Source organism: Trichosurus vulpecula, chromosome 3 (assembly GCF_011100635.1).
Source record: "Trichosurus vulpecula isolate mTriVul1 chromosome 3, mTriVul1.pri, whole genome shotgun sequence".
NCBI lineage: Eukaryota > Metazoa > Chordata > Mammalia > Diprotodontia > Phalangeridae > Trichosurus > Trichosurus vulpecula.
The window spans coordinates 148,338,287-148,356,646 of record NC_050575.1 but is presented as its reverse complement, the minus strand read 5'-3'; the positions used below and the strand labels follow the sequence as shown (position 1 = coordinate 148,356,646).

Genomic DNA, 18,360 nt, shown 5'->3' with positions numbered 1-18,360 from the left:
TCCAGAAATTATAAGGAAAAACTGCCCCAATATCTTAGATCCAGAGAGTAAAATAGAAATTGAAAGCATCTACCAAACACCGCCTGAAAGAGATTTCAAAAATGAAAACTCCCAGGAATAGTATAGCCAAACTCCAGAGCAACCAGGTCAAGAAGAAAATATTGCAAGCAGCAGAAAGAAATCATTCAAATATCATGGAGCCACAGTCAGGATCACATAAGATTTAGCAATTCCCACATTAAAGGAGCAGGGGGCTTGGAATATGATATTCTGGAAGGCAAAGTAGTTAGGATTCCAACCAAGAATAACCTATCCAGCAAAACTGAATATAATTTTTCAGGGGAAAAAATGGATACTTAAACAAATGAAAGATTTTCAAGCATTCCTAATGAAAAAAACAGAGCTAGATAGAAAATATGACATTCAAACACAAGAATCAAGAGAAGCATAAAAAAATTAACAAGAAAGATAAATCATATGGGACTTAATAAGATTAAACTATTGATATTTCTGTATGGGAAGATGATACATATAATTCCTAAGAACTTTATCATTATTAGAGTAGTTAGAAGGAGTCTACATAGACAGAGTACATGATATGAGTGAATCATGTTGGGATGATCTCCAAAAAAAATGAAGGGGTGAGAAAGAAGGATGCACTGGGAAAAGGAAGAAGGGAGAGGAAGAATGGGGAAAATTATCTTACATAAAAGAGGTATACAAAAAAGAGCTTTTACAATGGAGGGGGGAATAGGGTGGCAGAGGGTGGCGGGAATTCTTGAACCTCATTCTCATTGGAATTGGTTCAAAGAGGAAGGAATATTCGTACATACTCAGATGAGTAGAAAAATCTATCTGACCCAACAGGGAAGGAGTGGAGGAAGGAGATAAGGGAAATAGGCAGAGGTGGGGGGTAGTCAGTGATAAGAGGGAGGGCAAATTAAGGGAGGCAGTGGTCAGAAGTAAAACAGACATTTGAAGAGGGTCAGGGTAAAAAGAAAGAGAGAGAGATAAACAGAAAAAAAATAGGATGGAGAGAAATACACAGTAATCATAACTGTGAATGTGCATGGGATGAATTCACTCACAAAATGGAAGCAAAAAGCGTAACAGATTGGACGTCATAATCCAATAATATGCTGTCTACAAGAAACACACTTTAAACAGAAAGACACGCACAGAGTTAAAATAAGGGGCTGGAGCAGAATCTATTATGCTTTGGCTGATGTAAAATAGGCAGGGGTAGCAATAATGAGAGAGACCAAACAAAAGCAAAAATCAACCTAATTAAAAGAAATAATCAGGGAAACCACATTTTGCTAAAAGTACCATAGACAATGAAGCAATATCAAAAAATTTTACAGCAAGTTTCTCTGATAAAGGCCTCATTTCTCAAATACAAAGGGAACTGAGTCAAAAAATAAGAGCCATTCCACAAATGATAGTCAAAAGATATAACAGGCAGTTTTCAGAAAAAGAAATCAAAGCTCTCTACAATCATATGAAAAAATGCTCTAAATCACTACTGATTAGAGAAATGCAAATTAAAACAACTCTGAGGTACCAGCTCATACCTATCAGATTGGCTAACACGAAAGAAAAAAAAAATGACAAATGCTATAGGGGATGTGGAAAAACTGGGACACTAATGCACTATTGGTAGAACTGTGAACTGATCTAACCATTCTGGAGAACAATTTGGAACTATATCCAAAGGGCTATAAAACTGTCCATATTCTTTGACCCAGCAATATCACTACTAGGTCTGTAACCTAAAGAGATCAAAGAAAAAGGGAAAAGACCTATAGGTACAAAAATATTTACAGCAACTCTTTTTGTGGTGGCAAAGAATTGGAAATTGAGGAGATGCCCTTCTTGGGGAATGGCTGAACAAACTGTGGTTTATGATTATGGTATATGAGTAGTAATGGAATACTATTGTGCCATAAGAAATGATGAGGGAGATGGTTCCAGAAAAACCTGGGAAGACCTGTATGAACTGATACAGAAGAAAGTGAGCAGAACCAGGAGAATATTGTACACAGTAATATCGTAACAATGATCAACTGTGAAAGACCTAGTTACTCTGATCAATACAATGATCCAAGAACACTCCAAGTGATTGTCAATGAAAAATGCTATCTATATACAGAGGGAGAACTGATAAACTCTTGAGTGCAAATTGAAGTATGACCTTTTTCTTTGACATGGTTAATATGGAAAATGTTTTTCATGAGTTCACAAGTATAATTTATATCATATTGCTTGCCTTCTCAATGAGTTGGAGGAGGGGCTAGAAAAAAGGAGATAATTTAGAACTCAAAATTTTTAAACTGTTAAAAATAAATAATTTTTAAGATAAATAAATGCAAGAGTATTTAGGGGATGACACGTAATAAACCTGGAAAAGTAGTCTTGTGCCAGGTTGTAATGTAATATAAAATGGAGATATTTATATGTGATCCTAAAACTGAATAGTGAAATTTATTCATTTGGGGAGGTATGTGGTAAGATGTACACTTTAGGAAAATCACTTTGGCAGCTATATAATGATAAATTGGAAAGGAGAAATATCTGAGGTAGGGACACCAACTAGAAGACTATTGCAATAGCCTAGGAGAGAGATTATGAGGGTCTGAACCAGAGTGCTTGCCTTTTGAGCAGAAGTGGGGACACAGAAAAGAGGCTGTGGAAGAAGAAATGTTAAGATTTGGTAACTGGATAGATTAGGAACAATGAGGAGTAGAGTATAATGTGGAGGTTGTGAAATGAGGTAATCTGGTGCTCTTTACATAAATAAAGAAGTTGAGGAATGGGTTTGTAGGGCAAAATAATAAGTTGGTTTGAATATGTTGAATTTGAGATGTCTATGGGACATGCAGTTAGCGATGTCAAGAAGGTAGTTGGTGATGTAAGACTGGAGCTCAAAAGGGAGATCAGAGCTAGGAGTCATCTGCATAAAGATAATTAAACTCACAGAAAACTGATGAAGTCATCAAGTGAAACAGTGTAGAGAGAGAAGGCAGCCAAGACTTTACATGGGCTATTCCTCTGTGCATTAGTCCTACAACAAGCCTTTCCTGATTTCCACAGTAATTAGTGCTATTCTTGTATGCCAGAGTAGAACATAAGTTCCTAAAGGGCAGGGATTGTCTTTTGTTTTTTTCTTTGTTACCCTATACTACCAGCACGCAGGAGGCACTGAGTTAAAATAAATTCATTAAAGGATTTTCAAGCACAGTAATATTTTGCAACAGAAGAAGGTCTCCCACTAAGAACTGTGTCAATATGGTTTGCAAAATGAAAACTGAAATACTATTTTATTGCCCTAAACGTAGAAGAAAGTTGTTTTTAAATACCATCACGGTCCGCCATGCTGTCAAAGAAGAGCCAGGCAGAGTCATCTCGCCCATACTTTACAAAAGCAACATAATGGCTTGTTTCAATGCAGAGAACAGCAAACAATTCCATCTTCTGACAAGGTATACAGCCATGTCTCCAGTCCCAGTCAGGTAAGTCTTTGGGAAGTGACACTGGGTTGTATTTATGATTCAATCTCTTGGGATGAAGGTGGACCTAAAGTGAATCATTTAAGAGAAATGAGCGAACAACCCTTCTTTTTACTGTAAGTGCTCACATAATGTTCATTATGAAGCCCATTTACTGCAATGCTAAATTCAGTGTTTTGGCCAATGTATTTCATTAGCCCTTACTTCCTAGTAGTAGCTTTAAGTATTTCATAAAAGCTTAATGACAGAGTACCTGAGGAAGATAGTCATTTTTATAATAAAAATAAAATAAAATACATTTTAAAATCAATATGAATTCAAAAAAATTTATACTTCGAAATACAGTAGTTAAAACCTAAACTCTCCTTTAGAATATTATTCCTCAGTAAGTAGGGAAATACAATGCAAAACACCACCATAATAGTAAATCATATTACTTACTATATTAAAAAACACATACATCAACTAAAGTCAAACTCACTTGCGTATTGCAGGTTTTACAAAATTGCTTGATTTTTCCAGCAGAAATGTCAGAATCGTCATAGCATTCTCTGCATTCATACATGGCAAGTCCTCCACATATCCGGCACTGTCTGGGAGCTATATTTTGGTAACAAATAATGCATCCCTCCATTAAAAAGCAAAAATGTCATATTTTCAAAGAGACAGTGTTTACGTCACCCCTGAAAACTTATTCTCCCACTCCCATGTATTTACTTTAAATTTTCTTAATTTTAAGGTATCTTTAATCACAAGATTAAAGAAAAATCACTTGCAAAAAAAAATTTGATATTTATACTTACTATCTTCAAGTAAATCTGTTATATTTAACTCCAGTGAAGGAAAAATTTTTTTGAAGAGTTTGAAGTCTTTTCCAAATCGAGGCATCTGAATAATCAGACATGATGGTGCCTTAAAAATATATACACATATATTAAGGTCAATGTCTCAAAAAGAATTTTCTCTATAAAATTGTAAACATTCCTACTGTGATTTAGGGTATAACATAGATGGACTATAAATACACGCTTAACCAAAATATTTTCAACGTATTTTATGGTGATGTCCCGATTTAAATCATGTAAGCAGCTTCAATACAGACCCAAGTTTAGTCATATGTTGATACCATGTTGTTCACAATGTTATATACCAAATAAAAACAGCAACTGGTAATGGTGATGGTCCACTGTGTTTGAGTCCATAAAATAGAGGACTCTTTTTTGCAACTATGGCACAAAACAGCCATTCATTTCTTTATTTCAACAAATAAGAACATTTATCAATGTTAAACATTCTTTCAAAAATTAATACAGTAAAAATCCTACTAATAGAAAGTAATCAACAGATTTTAAACTTATTAAAGGAAGGAGAAAAAAGTAAAAATCCTCCTTTGACATATCTTAGTGGAAAAAATTTCTACTTGGACAAAATACTAAATATTTTAGTCATAAAGACATAATAATGGCTCTGTTATATAGGATATAAATACATCTTTTGTTTTAATTACTTAGTTATTTTATTAACATAAATTAGTTTAATGTTTCTCTTCACCCCCAGAAAGCCAGAATATTTGGTCTTAATATTTTTCATTTGCACCAGCAGATATGACACTTCATATTAACTGTTCTGCTTGATTTTTAAAATCTCTAAATCTGTTCTTCTGTTTAAAGGAAGATACTGACTTTACTACAGGACCAAGTAGCCACAAGCATTAATATGATTACAAGTATTAATAAAATTCAGTGAAGACTTGTCACTAACCTCTGCAAATTTTAGGTTACTATTGATGAACGACCATTCTAGCAGCTGTTGAATTGTGGGAACGCCAACTTTTTCATTTTTTTCCATAAAAATTTGATAGAAGTAACAATCTTGTACCTTTTGTCCTGCAGACCTAAAGGATAAAGAACACTCTGTCCTTAAAACAAATAAAGGCTAAGGTGATATTGAAATGCTAAGGACTGTAAGGATGTTCAGAAAAAAATAATTGAGAAACAGAAACACTATACACTTCCCTAACTTCAGGTGCTCTCTCCAGAAAGCCAGAACAACTTTATAAAAGGGAAAAACATGGACCAAACATATGGTTAACTACCTTTTAAATATTAGGCGTTAAAATATTTTAAGTTAAAAGTTGGTTTGTGTGTGTGTGTGACTAAAAAGGAAACAAAGGAATCATGTTAGAGGCAAAAGGCATTAATGATCATAAGCAGGATGCAAAACTGACTGCTGAATATTTATTAGGAAGTAGTAAATGACGCCCCCTCCTGGATCACTGCTTTATTGCAGTAGAGGGACTTGCATAGCTCAATGAAAACTATGAGCTATGTATAGTATGCAGCATTACCCAAGATGGACAGGTCATAGTGGACAGTTCTGACAAAAGGTAATCCACTAGAGAAGAAAATGGCAAACCACTCCAGTGTCTTTGCCAAGAAAACGCCATGGATTAAGATGCTAAAAGATGACATTGAAAGATGAGCTCTTCTGTTTGGAAGTGTCCGGAGACAGAAGGGTCTGGTGTACTATGGTCCATGGGGTCGTGAAGAGTAAGACATCACTGAATGAGTGAACAACAACAAAAGTAAATGACACATGATGACTGGAAAAGAAAAAAAATTGACAATCTATAGATTCATAGAATCTATGAGCTGGATAGGGCTTTAGAAATAATTAATCTCATATTACAGAGTTTCATGTGAGTTGTTATTGAAAAGATCCCACAAGGAATCAATAGTAGAGCAAGGGCTAGAACTCAGGTCTCCTTCTGCCTAGTCTATAGTTTTTTTTTCCACTTCAGCATGCTACTTCATTTCTTCAACTAGGAATGTCTAACATTCATATAATTACCATAACTAGACTTCTCTTTAAAATGGAATCATTTTTAAGAACACTCAATTTTTGAGTCATGAGTTATGCTTCAAAAAGACTAATCTTAAAATCTGGTAATAAATTTTAACAGGATCTCTAATTTGTATGTCTGTTGACTTGAAATATCTAAATTATTTGCTATATTCCTAGAATTTTAGGAAGAAAAAGGTAATACTATGTATGTGTGTCTATATTTACATATATGTGTATACGTAAATATAGACATATACACGCAATAAAATATATAAACAATAAAACCTTGTCTATCCAGGGATCAAGATTCTAGAACAAAACCAAATCTGGATATAGCAAATAAAAGATAAAAGCTAAGGAGAGGCAGAATTTTATAGTGGAAAGAGTACTGAATTCAGAGTTTAAGTCCTGGCTCTGCCTCTTATTTGTTTGCCATATTACTACAAGCAAAGCACTTCCCTCCCTAGTCTTGTATCATCATCTGTTTGAGGAAAATGGACTCAATACTCTAAGTTTCCAACTCTAACATTCTGTAATCCTGTGAAATCAAAACACCTTTTTTGATGAGGAAGAAAACAGCCTTAGATCAAGAGAGCAGCACAGAACCATGATATAGTAGTAATAAAGGATTTCACTTCTCCACTAATGCTTTCTTTCTGAAAACCAAAATCAGAGCAGCTAATCATTTTTGGCTTGTCTTTAAGCCAATTTTAGCCTTCAAAAGGTAAAGGAAGCAATGATGGGGAATGGTTAAACTGGATCTGATTCTCACTAACACAAAGGAACTGATTGCTAAAATCAAAATGATGAGAACTATAGGGGGAAGTAATTATTCCATCTTAAAATGTGTGAAAAAGAAAAGCTATGGACAAGTTTGACATGTACCATAGATTTAAAAAGAATAGATTTCAAAGGATTCAGAAAAAAGGATAGGTGGGATCTCAAGTTTTATCATTTTTATGGGGAAAGTCAGGCAAGTAACAACAGCAAACTCTGAGAAATAAATTCTGTAGACACAAAAATAACTCCAAGACAGCTGTCAAAAGAAACTAATGTGGATGTACAGGGAACTCGCTGACCAACTTAGATTTTTAAAAATGTATGGCCAGGCATGGTGTTACATATTTATAATCTCTGCTACTGGGGGAGGCTAAGCTTAGTGGATCAAGGATCCACCTTTGAAATGAGGAGTTCTGAGCTGCAGTAGGACTAGAGGTCAGGTGTCGGTATTGAGTTGGCAATAATATGGTGAAACCTCTCCTCTCTCTCAAGGAAATGTTGGGCCACCAGGCTGCATAAAGAGGGGCGAATTGGCCCAGGTTGGGAAAGGATACAGTTCAAAGCTTTCAAATGGATTAACATTGGAATCGGACTCATAAGTGGGTGCTGCACTTTCCAGGCTGGGCTGAGATAGGGAGACCCAGTCTCAGAAATTTTTTTAAAAAAGACAATATGAAGATAGAAGCAAGGTCTAAAATAGTGGATGAATGAGTACATCTTCTCCTTAGCTTGTAGATTTTATTTGCTATATGCAGATTTGGATTTGTTGTGGAAGCTTGGTCCCTGGATAGAAAGGTTTTATAGTATATGTGTTTTATTGTGGGTGTATGTGTCTATATATAAATATATAGGTATAAATATAGAACACAGATACAGTGGAATAGTGGATGGCACAGTATATATAGACATATATAATGGAATAGTAGATGGCACAGTACAGTAACCAAAGTTTCATGAAGACTAAGAACTAGAAGCAATGAGGTGGTACAGTGGATAGAGCACTGGGCTTGGAATCAGAAGTTCAAATCTGAGTTCAAAGCTGGCCTCAAACACTTACTGTGTGACCCTAGGCAAGTCACTTAACCCTGTTTGCCTCAGTTTCCTCATCTGTAAAATGAACTGGAGAAGGAAATGGCAAACCACTCCAGTATCTTTGCCAGGAAAACTCCAAATGAGGGAAGGAAGTCAGACGACTGAAAACAACTGAATAACAAGGAAAAGCTAGAATCAGTTTAGGCTAAGAAAGTCTATTTTAAGTTCTACTGAGGAAAAAGGAGGTATCAAAGCAAGGGATAGGACTACTGGTAAATAAGATGATTAAAATAGAACAAAAAAAAGTCTTCCATTTTCCAAAGAAAATTATCTTTGGGCTAGAAAGGAATGATAAGAAGGAAAATTATAAGACAGCATTTACTTATCCTTAATAAGTTCAAGTCACCAGTCCAGATTAAACTGAATCCTGGGGAATTGAAAGAATTAGTTAAAACTGTCAAAAATGAAAAAATTCTGTGAGATTGCAGAAAAGCAAATTTTGATCTGGTTTCAAAAAAAGGGAAGACAGTGGGGACTAAACTATGAGCCAGTGAGCTTAATTTCTATTCCTGGCAAAATTCTAGAATGTTTTATCAAAGAGATGGTAAGTAAACATTTAATTTATTCAATAAGAAGTTAAGCATGTACTACGTGCAAGGAGGTCCTATGCTAACTGCTAGGGATGAAAAAAACAAAATGAAGAACAGATCCTGCCCTCAAGAATTTATGTTTTACAGGCAAGAATTAGAGACAAGCAAGTGAAAAATAATTTGAGAGAGAGAAGACATTGAGAGGTGAGAATAGGAAATAGGAAAGGGATTTGGGATGTTTAACCTAGAGAAGACTTTGGAGGTAATGACAGCAGTCTTCAAGTATCTGAAGGCCTGTGATAGGAAAACAAGGTTAGGCTTGTTCTGCCTGGTAGATCTAGGAACAACGAGTGAAATTTACAGACTGACAAGTGAAGTCAATGCTAAACATGGTCTGTCCCTTGAATGATTTTAAAACACTGATCAATCTGATTTATTCTGGCACTGTTTATCAACTTCTACATAGAAAATGTTAAGGAACCATTCTGTCTCCTAGACTTCAGAAAAATACCCCCTTTCCATGGAGGTTTATACAAAATAAGGGCAGACTGATAGTTTTTGCACATGCTAAAGCTAAAGGCTTTGATAAAAAAAAAAAAACTTTTAGAGAATGAAAAATTTGATCATCCTAGAACTTTCAAGGATGTTACAAACTTACTTATTATTTACAAAATTCGAGTTAATTTATGTATATATAAAAAATTCTGATACGGTTCTATCATCTTTTTGTACATCCCTGAAAGATCACATGAGAACTAAGGATTGAGTATGACAAAGCTATTTTGCTACCAAATACTGTAGTGCTCACTCTGAGGAAGCAGGCTTAGTATCTGAGAATATTTTTTCATCATCTTCCTGCCTTCTACCCAAATATAAAGTCATTGACTCAACTTATGAACTGGAGTATTTAGAATATGAACTCTTATTAGAGAAATAATTTCATTAAAAAGTTAGTCCACCATATAATAATAGTCACATTACATTACTATGAACATCATTAATTAACAGTAATAATAGCTAAGTCTGTATAGTATTTTAAAATTTCCAAGGTGCTTTCTCTGATTTTATCTCAGTAGATCTTATACAGGACTTCAAATTTCATTATGACATTAAAGATGCAAATGCTAATATTGCTTGTGACTAGAATTCTATTGAAACCCAAAGAGATAAACTGGGGGGAATCAGAACTTAGTGTTGAATCAACATAAGCACATCTTTTGATAATGAAGAATGTATGGGATTTGGAGTGAATTCTCCTGAAAATACTCCAGCATAAACTTTTAAAGGAGGAGAGAACGTTTCCTTCATACCACATGATGATACAGTACAAAAAGAGAGTAGGTGCAAGCCATCAAGTAAGGTCAATGTTGTTAATGCAGAAACCACAGATGATGTTTTCAACTATGTTAAAAGTCAAAACATATAGCAACAGTAAAAGATATGATGACTGGCAGGAGAAAAAGAGGTGAAGCTGCTTCAGTCCTTGAAAAGACCAAAAAAAGGGCAACTATCTTATACTGATCAAAAAATAGGTCGTAAGCTATGTATACTTCATTCCACCTTCATGAGAACAGAAAAATAACCAAAAAACAAAGTAACAATGGAGTTTTTTCAAAAGCAAGTTCTAAAGTCAGTGCTGGATTCCAGAGCTATAGAGTGCTAAGGCCCATACTATCGACACATTCACTGGTAGTGATATCCCAATAACCAATGCTGAAAATCATGGCACTGAATATTTAATAAAAAGTTATGCTCAGTATACTCTGTTTAGAAAGTCAAAGAAATGTATGATAAATTTTAGAAAACTTCCCATTAAAATAGTTTTAAGAATTCTGACATTTGAGGGATAAATCTTCAGATATTTGGAAAACTAATCATCCAAAGACTCATTCCCTGAAGGTTCCAGATAGCCAAAAAACCAAATGTATCTAGTTCAATGATTTTACTCAGGGTGAAAAAAATGACTAATGAGTTATAGAATTGAAAACAATAGGCCTAATTTAAGACTAAAAATTTAATTCTTTAAGTCAGTGACGGATAAAAGGAAATAATGTTCTTGTAGAATGTGATTATCTTATAATAAGATTCTCCTAAAAGGTTCATTAACTTATTCTATGAAAATATTTGTACACAATTTCATAAAGGATGGTTTGCAATAACATTTGTTCCTCAGATTAAAGTACAAATTTAAATTACGATCATTTTCCAAATTAAGTTTATTTTTCTGGAGAAGCTACTAAAACAAATTTAAGCCATTGCTACCTAGCACATTATAAGCACTCAATGAACACAATACTAACATTGAAATCACTTCTACTGAAATTAAGAGCCTTAAAGGCAGTATCAACTTTTTTTAAACTGTCATGAAAGGATTAGAAATTTACCTTATTTTTAATAATGGTTCTACCCTCAAAATATGATGAAACAGGATGTTCAAGAACTCTTCTGGATCTAGGTAAAAATGAAAGTAACTTAAGCAGAAAAGATTTAACAAAATAAGTTTTGTTTATTTCAAAGTCATTTCAATTCCAAATTCAATTTTGAAATTAATACTGTTCTAATTAGCAAGAGAAATCTGTAACTTCCCTGGTTATCTAGAAATGCAAAAGGTTTCATACAAAGATTAAACCAGCACTGTCCTCCAATTTCACTATAATCATACTAATACTAATACATACTAGCTTAATTACAATATGATACTTGCCATTTTTATGGGGCATTGGGGATAAATGAATTAAACCAATTTTCCCTACCATTTAAATAATAACTGTAATTCAATTTTTGATCAGTAGTACTAAAAGTCAGTTAAAGCATACTGATAAGGCCAAGTCCAGGAGTTTACATCTCTATAATTAGCAGAAAAACATGATTTTTGACCTAATCCCAGACAGCCATCACTCTGTCAAAATAAGTATTGATATAAAAAAATATGGATGGCTCTATGCAATTCATCACCATTACTTGAAAAACTTCAATTAAAAAAAAAAACATTTAGGCATCTTCTCCAAGACAGCATTATGCTAGGTCATGGAACAATACATAGACAAAAAAAAAAACAGACTTTGTCCTGAAAGAATTTACAATTCAACTTAGAACTGACATTATATTATGAGTTGGTTAATTACTAGGGTAGAACGGTATACAATTTTCAGATTTGGACACTGTGTGTGCTCGTCCTTCGTTCTCGAAGAGGACCATGACATCAGCAAAATGATGACATGACTTGCAGTTGACTTTGATTTGAGAGTTGGAGGGCCTGTGCAAGGTCACCAGCCTCACTTTCTCCTCCAGAGCCATCTGGGTCCAGTGGCCTGATATTCACCAGGATGACTAGAGATGGCCCAGGATGCAATGGGAGACCCTGACCCTTTCAGGCTAAGGTCTTTTCAGGTTCTCACTTTGAGTGAGGTAACGCCCATTCAGTGAACAGGCCTCTTTAAGAAGTGAATTATGGGGAGGCAAAGGGTTTAAGTGATTTGCCCAGGGTCACAGAGCTACTAAGTGTCAAGTACCCGAGGCCACATTTGAACTCAGGTCCTCCTGACTTCAGGGCCAGTGCTCCATCCACTGTGTCACCAAGCTGCCCCTTTGGGCACTGTATCACAGTAGGAGAAGAAGATTGGAAGTTTGTATATTTTTTTCTTTATTACAAAGGGGGAAGAGGAAATAGAGTATTTGAAGAAATGACTGCGACATAAGAATAAAAGTGGTTTTTAAAAAGCAACATTATCACACAAATAAAATGTGCTGTCCTCGCTGTCTATTTATTATTTATTCAAACTAGCCAATTTCTTAGAAGAAATTATCATTTATCATCATTTTGTTTTCAGAAGACAGAAAATATAACATACTAAGGAAAAAAATCCATAAATATTTAAAGGTTACTTTCACCCTATGATAAAGTGAATCTCTAGCTGTATACTCACATGCCTTTAAATAACTTATAATATATTCAATTTAATTCCACTTCAATCTATATTTACTACATATACTATCTATGAAGTCACTTACCTTTTTCCTCTGAAGTAAAACCTGATGCAGCCTCAACTTTCTCAAGTATTTTCCTCAACTTCATAATTTTTGTGGCACAAACATATCCATATCTATAATAAAAGATAAAATAGCTTTTTATTGATTTATAATAGCATTATAGTTATATGACAATAAACATTCAGAATTCTACAAGTTTTAACTTCAGGATTTCATACATTAATATCATATCCAATTATTCTGAAAAAGCACATTTGCACAGTTCCTTTTGCGACTATGAGGACTTAAACAGATTCTATAGAACAAGAAATTTATACTAAGATGATTTAATTTCTTTAAACGTGATTTCTTATTGTCAGAAAAAAAGATACATGTTCAAATTTGGTTTATGTGGAGAGAAAAAATGTTGCTGGATATGGTAAATGGAAAGGGGAAAAAGTCTACTTTATATCTCTACTAAAAATTAACAAATAGTGTTTTAAATATTGACATAATAGTCATTGTTACCTAGAAGGAAAACATGACAGGCTTAAATTTCCATTTATATATGATATATAATTATTTTACTATGTGATAATTATATGATAGCTATTTCTATTATTATATGCATATACATACAATCTTTAAATCAAAGCTTACATTTTCCATCAGATTTGGTATCTTTATAATTATCTGGATGAAGGCTTACGCTAAACTATGAGGGGTGGGAACGGAAAGTAATATCCCAATAGTACTACAAAACATAATTGAAACTATGGAGGGCATCTGGTGTAACAAAAAAAAAGTGGTGGAAATGGCCAGTAATCCTTAGGAGAAAAGAAATAAAAGAAAAACTTAAACATCTGTTTACAGTTGTCCCTCAACATTCACAGGGCTTAGGGACATAGGGCCCCATGAATGTAAAAAAATGCCAATAACTCTAAGCTTTTAATAAATCTGATTTTATTTATCTAACACACAAACATATTTATACAACAGAAAAACCACCAATAACTCTAGGCTTTTAATAAATCTGATATTATTTATCTAACACACAAAACAAGTAAAACAACACACTGCACCCATAAAAAAAGTTGCAGTTTCTACATAAGAGCTGCAAAACTATGTAGTCTTCACAGCTGCCAGTATCACTGCAGCAATTGCTTTCACCAATTTCCTTCTCCTCTGAAAAGTGGAAGATACCAAGATCAGGGTGGGAGAAAATCATGTGTCTGAGTCTGGCTGGTAGGGACACAAAGAGGAGGCATTCCCAAAGAGAGAGTGGAGCTCTTCAGTGCACTGAAATTTCTAACAAAATTTAACTGTTTATAAAAAATTTGTGTATGCATACTTATGGCAGTAAATAATAAAATAGATTAATAATATATGGTATTTATGCATTTGTTGTTGTTGAATCATTTAAGTCATTTAGACTCCTCGTGACCCTATTTGGGGTTTTCTTGGCAAAGATACTGGAGTGCTTTGCCATTTCCTTTTCTAGCTCTTTTGACAGAGGAGGAAACTAAGGCAAACAGGGTTAAGTGACTTTCCCAGGGTTACACAACTAAGCAGTGTCTGATGCCACATTTGAACTCAGGTCTTCCCAACTCCAGGCCTACTGCTCTATCCACTATGCCACCTCACTGCCCATTTATGCATTGATGATTTACTAAATATATTTTTTTAGTTTTCTTTACATATATTTATCATCTTCAATTTTCTACAATACACTACAAATCTTCAAAAATTTCCATTTAATTATTGATGGCCAAACCACAAATAACCAAAACCTTAATGGGAAACCCACAAATGTTGAGGGATGACTGTACTAATAAATGGAATAAAAGTAATAAACAACTTCAAATTCCAACACTGAAAAATAAATGATTCATACGTAATCATGATGACTTGGGGGTCTGAGATTCATGACTAGAATAAAGAAGTAAAGAGAAATGTATTCAATATTAGGTGGTGGTGGTGGTGGTGTTGTGTTTGTCCTTCATTCTCCAAGAGGACCATGACATTAGGGTCTTTTCAGGTTCTCACTTTGAGTGAGGTAATGCCCATTCAGTGAATATGCCTCTTTAAAAAGTTAATCAAGGAATGGCCCCTTTAATCAAAAGCTCAAAAAAAAAAACAAATCAAACTGGGAGGGGAAGACCCTCAGGGTTCCTGCCCAAAAGAGAAACAGTTACTATTTAGGAGGGAGGAGTAAGATGAGGGTATTTTAAGAAAGTATACATCTCTACATTAGTCCACAGACTAGAAAAAAAATAAGGGAGAGCATGTGAGAGAGATCTAGTCAGAGATTAAGGAAATGTTAAGTGACTATATATCTTCATACCACTGGGTAGTTAATAAATTATCTTACGACATCCTTCCTTATGGTTATGAAGAAAGGAAGACTGGATATATACTTAGGTTAATATGTAGTTGAAAGAACAACTATATTCAAGAAGTACTGATTAATGAATCCATAATCCCACGGATGTCTCTAGTGGCTTGCTGAAGGGCTCTGTACTTGGCACTATTCCTATTGAAATTTATGTGATGTCTTAAACAAATATAAAAAGAATATTTATCTAATTTGCTTTAAAAAAAGGATAGTGAAAATATTTAATGTTGTAGATAAAAGAATTAAAATTTTAAAAATAAAACATGACAGGCTTGAATGAGCCCATATTTAGGTTTGATCAATTAAGTGTTCAAGTACAAAATGGAAAGAATATGTGGGAAACAGGGCTAGGGGTTGTAGCTGACAAACTCAATATGAGTCAAAAGTAAAATTTAACTGATACTAATTCAATAGATCCAACTCCATTGTGGATAATCCCTCCAATAATCCACACTGCAACTCAACCATGCTTTCTCAATCCATGCAACATTTGGTCCATGTCCTCATATAAGTTTGCCCAATGTACTGAAGATCTTTCTCACATTGCCTTGACTTTGTGAAATACCAGTGTAACACTGTGGCTATTAATCAGTAATTCCTCACTCTTGCCACATGACCAAACTTTTTCAAACATACATTTCATTGATGACTTTCTCTAAATTATTTCTCCTGCCATAATTACTCATTTATAATGTATATAATTCCTTGCTTATAAAGTATTGCAGCAAGTTCACACCCACAAAGTGCCTCTCCATTTCCCTTAGAGCGGTTCCTCAACTTCAATTCTTTGGATACGTGACACACAGCCATACAATGTCACTGGAAGACTATTGTTGTTAAAAAAAAAAAGGTGGACCTTTAGATCAGGAAGACTTATGTATATACTCTGTGTATATATGTATACATTATAGATATAGATATGTGCATACATACATAAACGTACATATATATACGAGTTTTATAGGTTGTCCATACAAAGAGAGGTGATAGACTCAGAGTACAGATTGACACGTAATTTTTTTGGACATAAGCCAATGCAAAAATTTTTTTTACGTTTGGTTATACATGCTTGTAACAGGAGTTTTTTTTTTCCTGCCTTCTCAATTAGGGGAAAGGGAATGGGAGGGAGAGGAGACAGATCTTTGAAAAAATTTTAAGAGGGCAGCTAGGTGGCGCAGTGAGTAGAGCACGGGCCCTGAAGTCAGGAGGACCTGAGTTCAAATTTGACCCCAGACATTTGACACACTTACTAGCTGTGTGACCTTGGGCAAGTCACTTAACCCCAATTGCCTTGCCTTCCTCCCTCCAAAAAAAAAAATTAAAGAAAATTAAAACTTTTAAAAATGTTTTATATATAATTTCAAAGTCCTACTTTAGATGTTCTCACATATCACCTACTTTAGGTGTTCTCACATATCACCTATCTTCCCACTCACCAAAAACTTTTATTAGGTATCTTCTTTTACTTCTGCCAATATAAACAATTCTTACAACCAAAGGAAAACATGTTTATATTTCATGTACTAGGGAAATATAAAAGTTTTTATAACTATAAAACTTTTATATTATAATATATTCCTTGTAAGAATCTTGTAATTTAAAAAAACTCATCTGTTTCTAATATAAGAGTTAACAGTTAGCTACTATGTACATAATATTTTCCTCACTGAGGGTCTAATCCTTTACATAAAGGTGTCCCAAAAGTCTTAGTGCAATTTTAAGTTTTCAAAACTGCACTAACACTTTTTGGGACACTCTATCAGGGGTGGGGAACCTGCAGCCTCAAGGCCATATGTGGCCCTCTAGGTCCTCATGTGTGTCCCTTTGAACCCAAACTTCACAGCACAAATCCTTTTATTGAGGGGTCAAGGCAAAGTGAGAGAGATCTTCAGTATATTGGGCAAACTTATATGAGGACATGGACCAAATGTTGCATGGATTGAGCAGGAATGATTGAGTTGCAGTATGGCTTATTGGAGCGATTATCCACAATGGGATTGGATTTACAGAGTTAGTATCAGTTAAATTTTACTTTTGACTCATTATATAGAGTCTATATAGTTCAGCACAATAAATTTAAATGCAATTTGATTTACCTACTATTCCTATTAATGTACATATATGATGATAAAGTGAGAATCCCAAGCATCTTAGTTTTCCTTAACCCACCATAATCACTAAAGTTCAATATATTCCATAAACCATTTCATGATACACTACATAGTAACTTCACTGGAGTTAAGAAATCAGAACACCAAGATAAGTTAGAGTGGGATGACCAAAGTACATTTCTTTTAAAGGTATGTATTAAGATTTGGCATGGTGGCACACTCCTGTAATCCCTGCTACTAGGAAGGCCAAGACTGATGGATCACTTGAGCTTCAGAGTTGTGAGCTGCAGCAGGAATAAAGCTGAACAGGCATCCGCACTAAGTCTGACAGCAATATGGTGAGCCCCTGGGAGTAGAGGGCCACCACACTGCTGCCTAAGCTGGGGTGGCGAACTGGCTCAGTCAGAAATGGAACAGGTCAAAGTTCCTGTGCTAATCAGCAGCTGAACTTCCAGACTTGGTGAGAAAGGGAGATCCAATATCAAATATATATATATGTGCATTATTTTTAGAATATACTTTTAAAACATACAATTTAGTTAATTTCCCTTCCATATTACATAATATGTAATTACCATACAAAAGCTAACAATCAAATACCTATAGCAAAGACAGGATATTAAGCTATAATGCTGTGTATACTTACATTCTAAGAGGATTTACAATCTCGGTCCTCAGTAGTTCTTGAGTTTCACTATAATATTCTACATCATTCTTTTCTTTTGGCCTAAGAAGGACAGTGTCCAGAACAGAACTAAAAGAAAATAAGCTGAAAAACAAACATAAAAATGCATTCTGGGGTGGGGGGAATTCTCAACATGTGGAAATAATAAGTTAATCCAAGAACTAACAAACTGATCCTAAAAGCAAAAATAAAAATTGGAGGACCAGAATATAAGGTAGAGGAAAAAAGTAAAACGTTATTAAGTACTAATGTTTTCAAACACGAAAAACTGAAACTCCTAGGAAATCTATCATTCAATTTAATTTAAATAGAGTACCCACTTTATGCAGAACACTCACTGTGTTAGAAGCTGGAGATATGAAGTTGAAAAATAAAACTGTCTATGCCCTCAATTCAAATAACAATCCAACAAAACCCTATTATGTGCAACCCACTACAGCAGGCA

General features: G+C 34.4%; 1 protein-coding gene across 4 annotated transcripts in view; it reads right to left on the bottom strand.

Annotated features, from left to right (window-relative positions):
- CYLD (CYLD lysine 63 deubiquitinase) overlaps nucleotides 1–18,360 on the bottom strand; it is a 69,743-nt gene that overhangs the window by 10,781 nt on the left and 40,602 nt on the right. For all 4 annotated transcript variants that reach the window (XM_036749278.1, XM_036749275.1, XM_036749276.1 and 1 more), the window contains 7 exons: nucleotides 17,877–17,999; nucleotides 12,767–12,858; nucleotides 11,140–11,206; nucleotides 5,271–5,403; nucleotides 4,313–4,421; nucleotides 3,991–4,109; nucleotides 3,360–3,576 (listed from right to left, as the gene is read on the bottom strand). In XM_036749278.1, coding sequence (XP_036605173.1) covers nucleotides 3,360–3,576; nucleotides 3,991–4,109; nucleotides 4,313–4,421; nucleotides 5,271–5,403; nucleotides 11,140–11,206; nucleotides 12,767–12,858; nucleotides 17,877–17,999 — 860 coding nt within the window. The remainder of the gene's footprint in view (nucleotides 1–3,359; nucleotides 3,577–3,990; nucleotides 4,110–4,312; nucleotides 4,422–5,270; nucleotides 5,404–11,139; nucleotides 11,207–12,766; nucleotides 12,859–17,876; nucleotides 18,000–18,360) is intronic.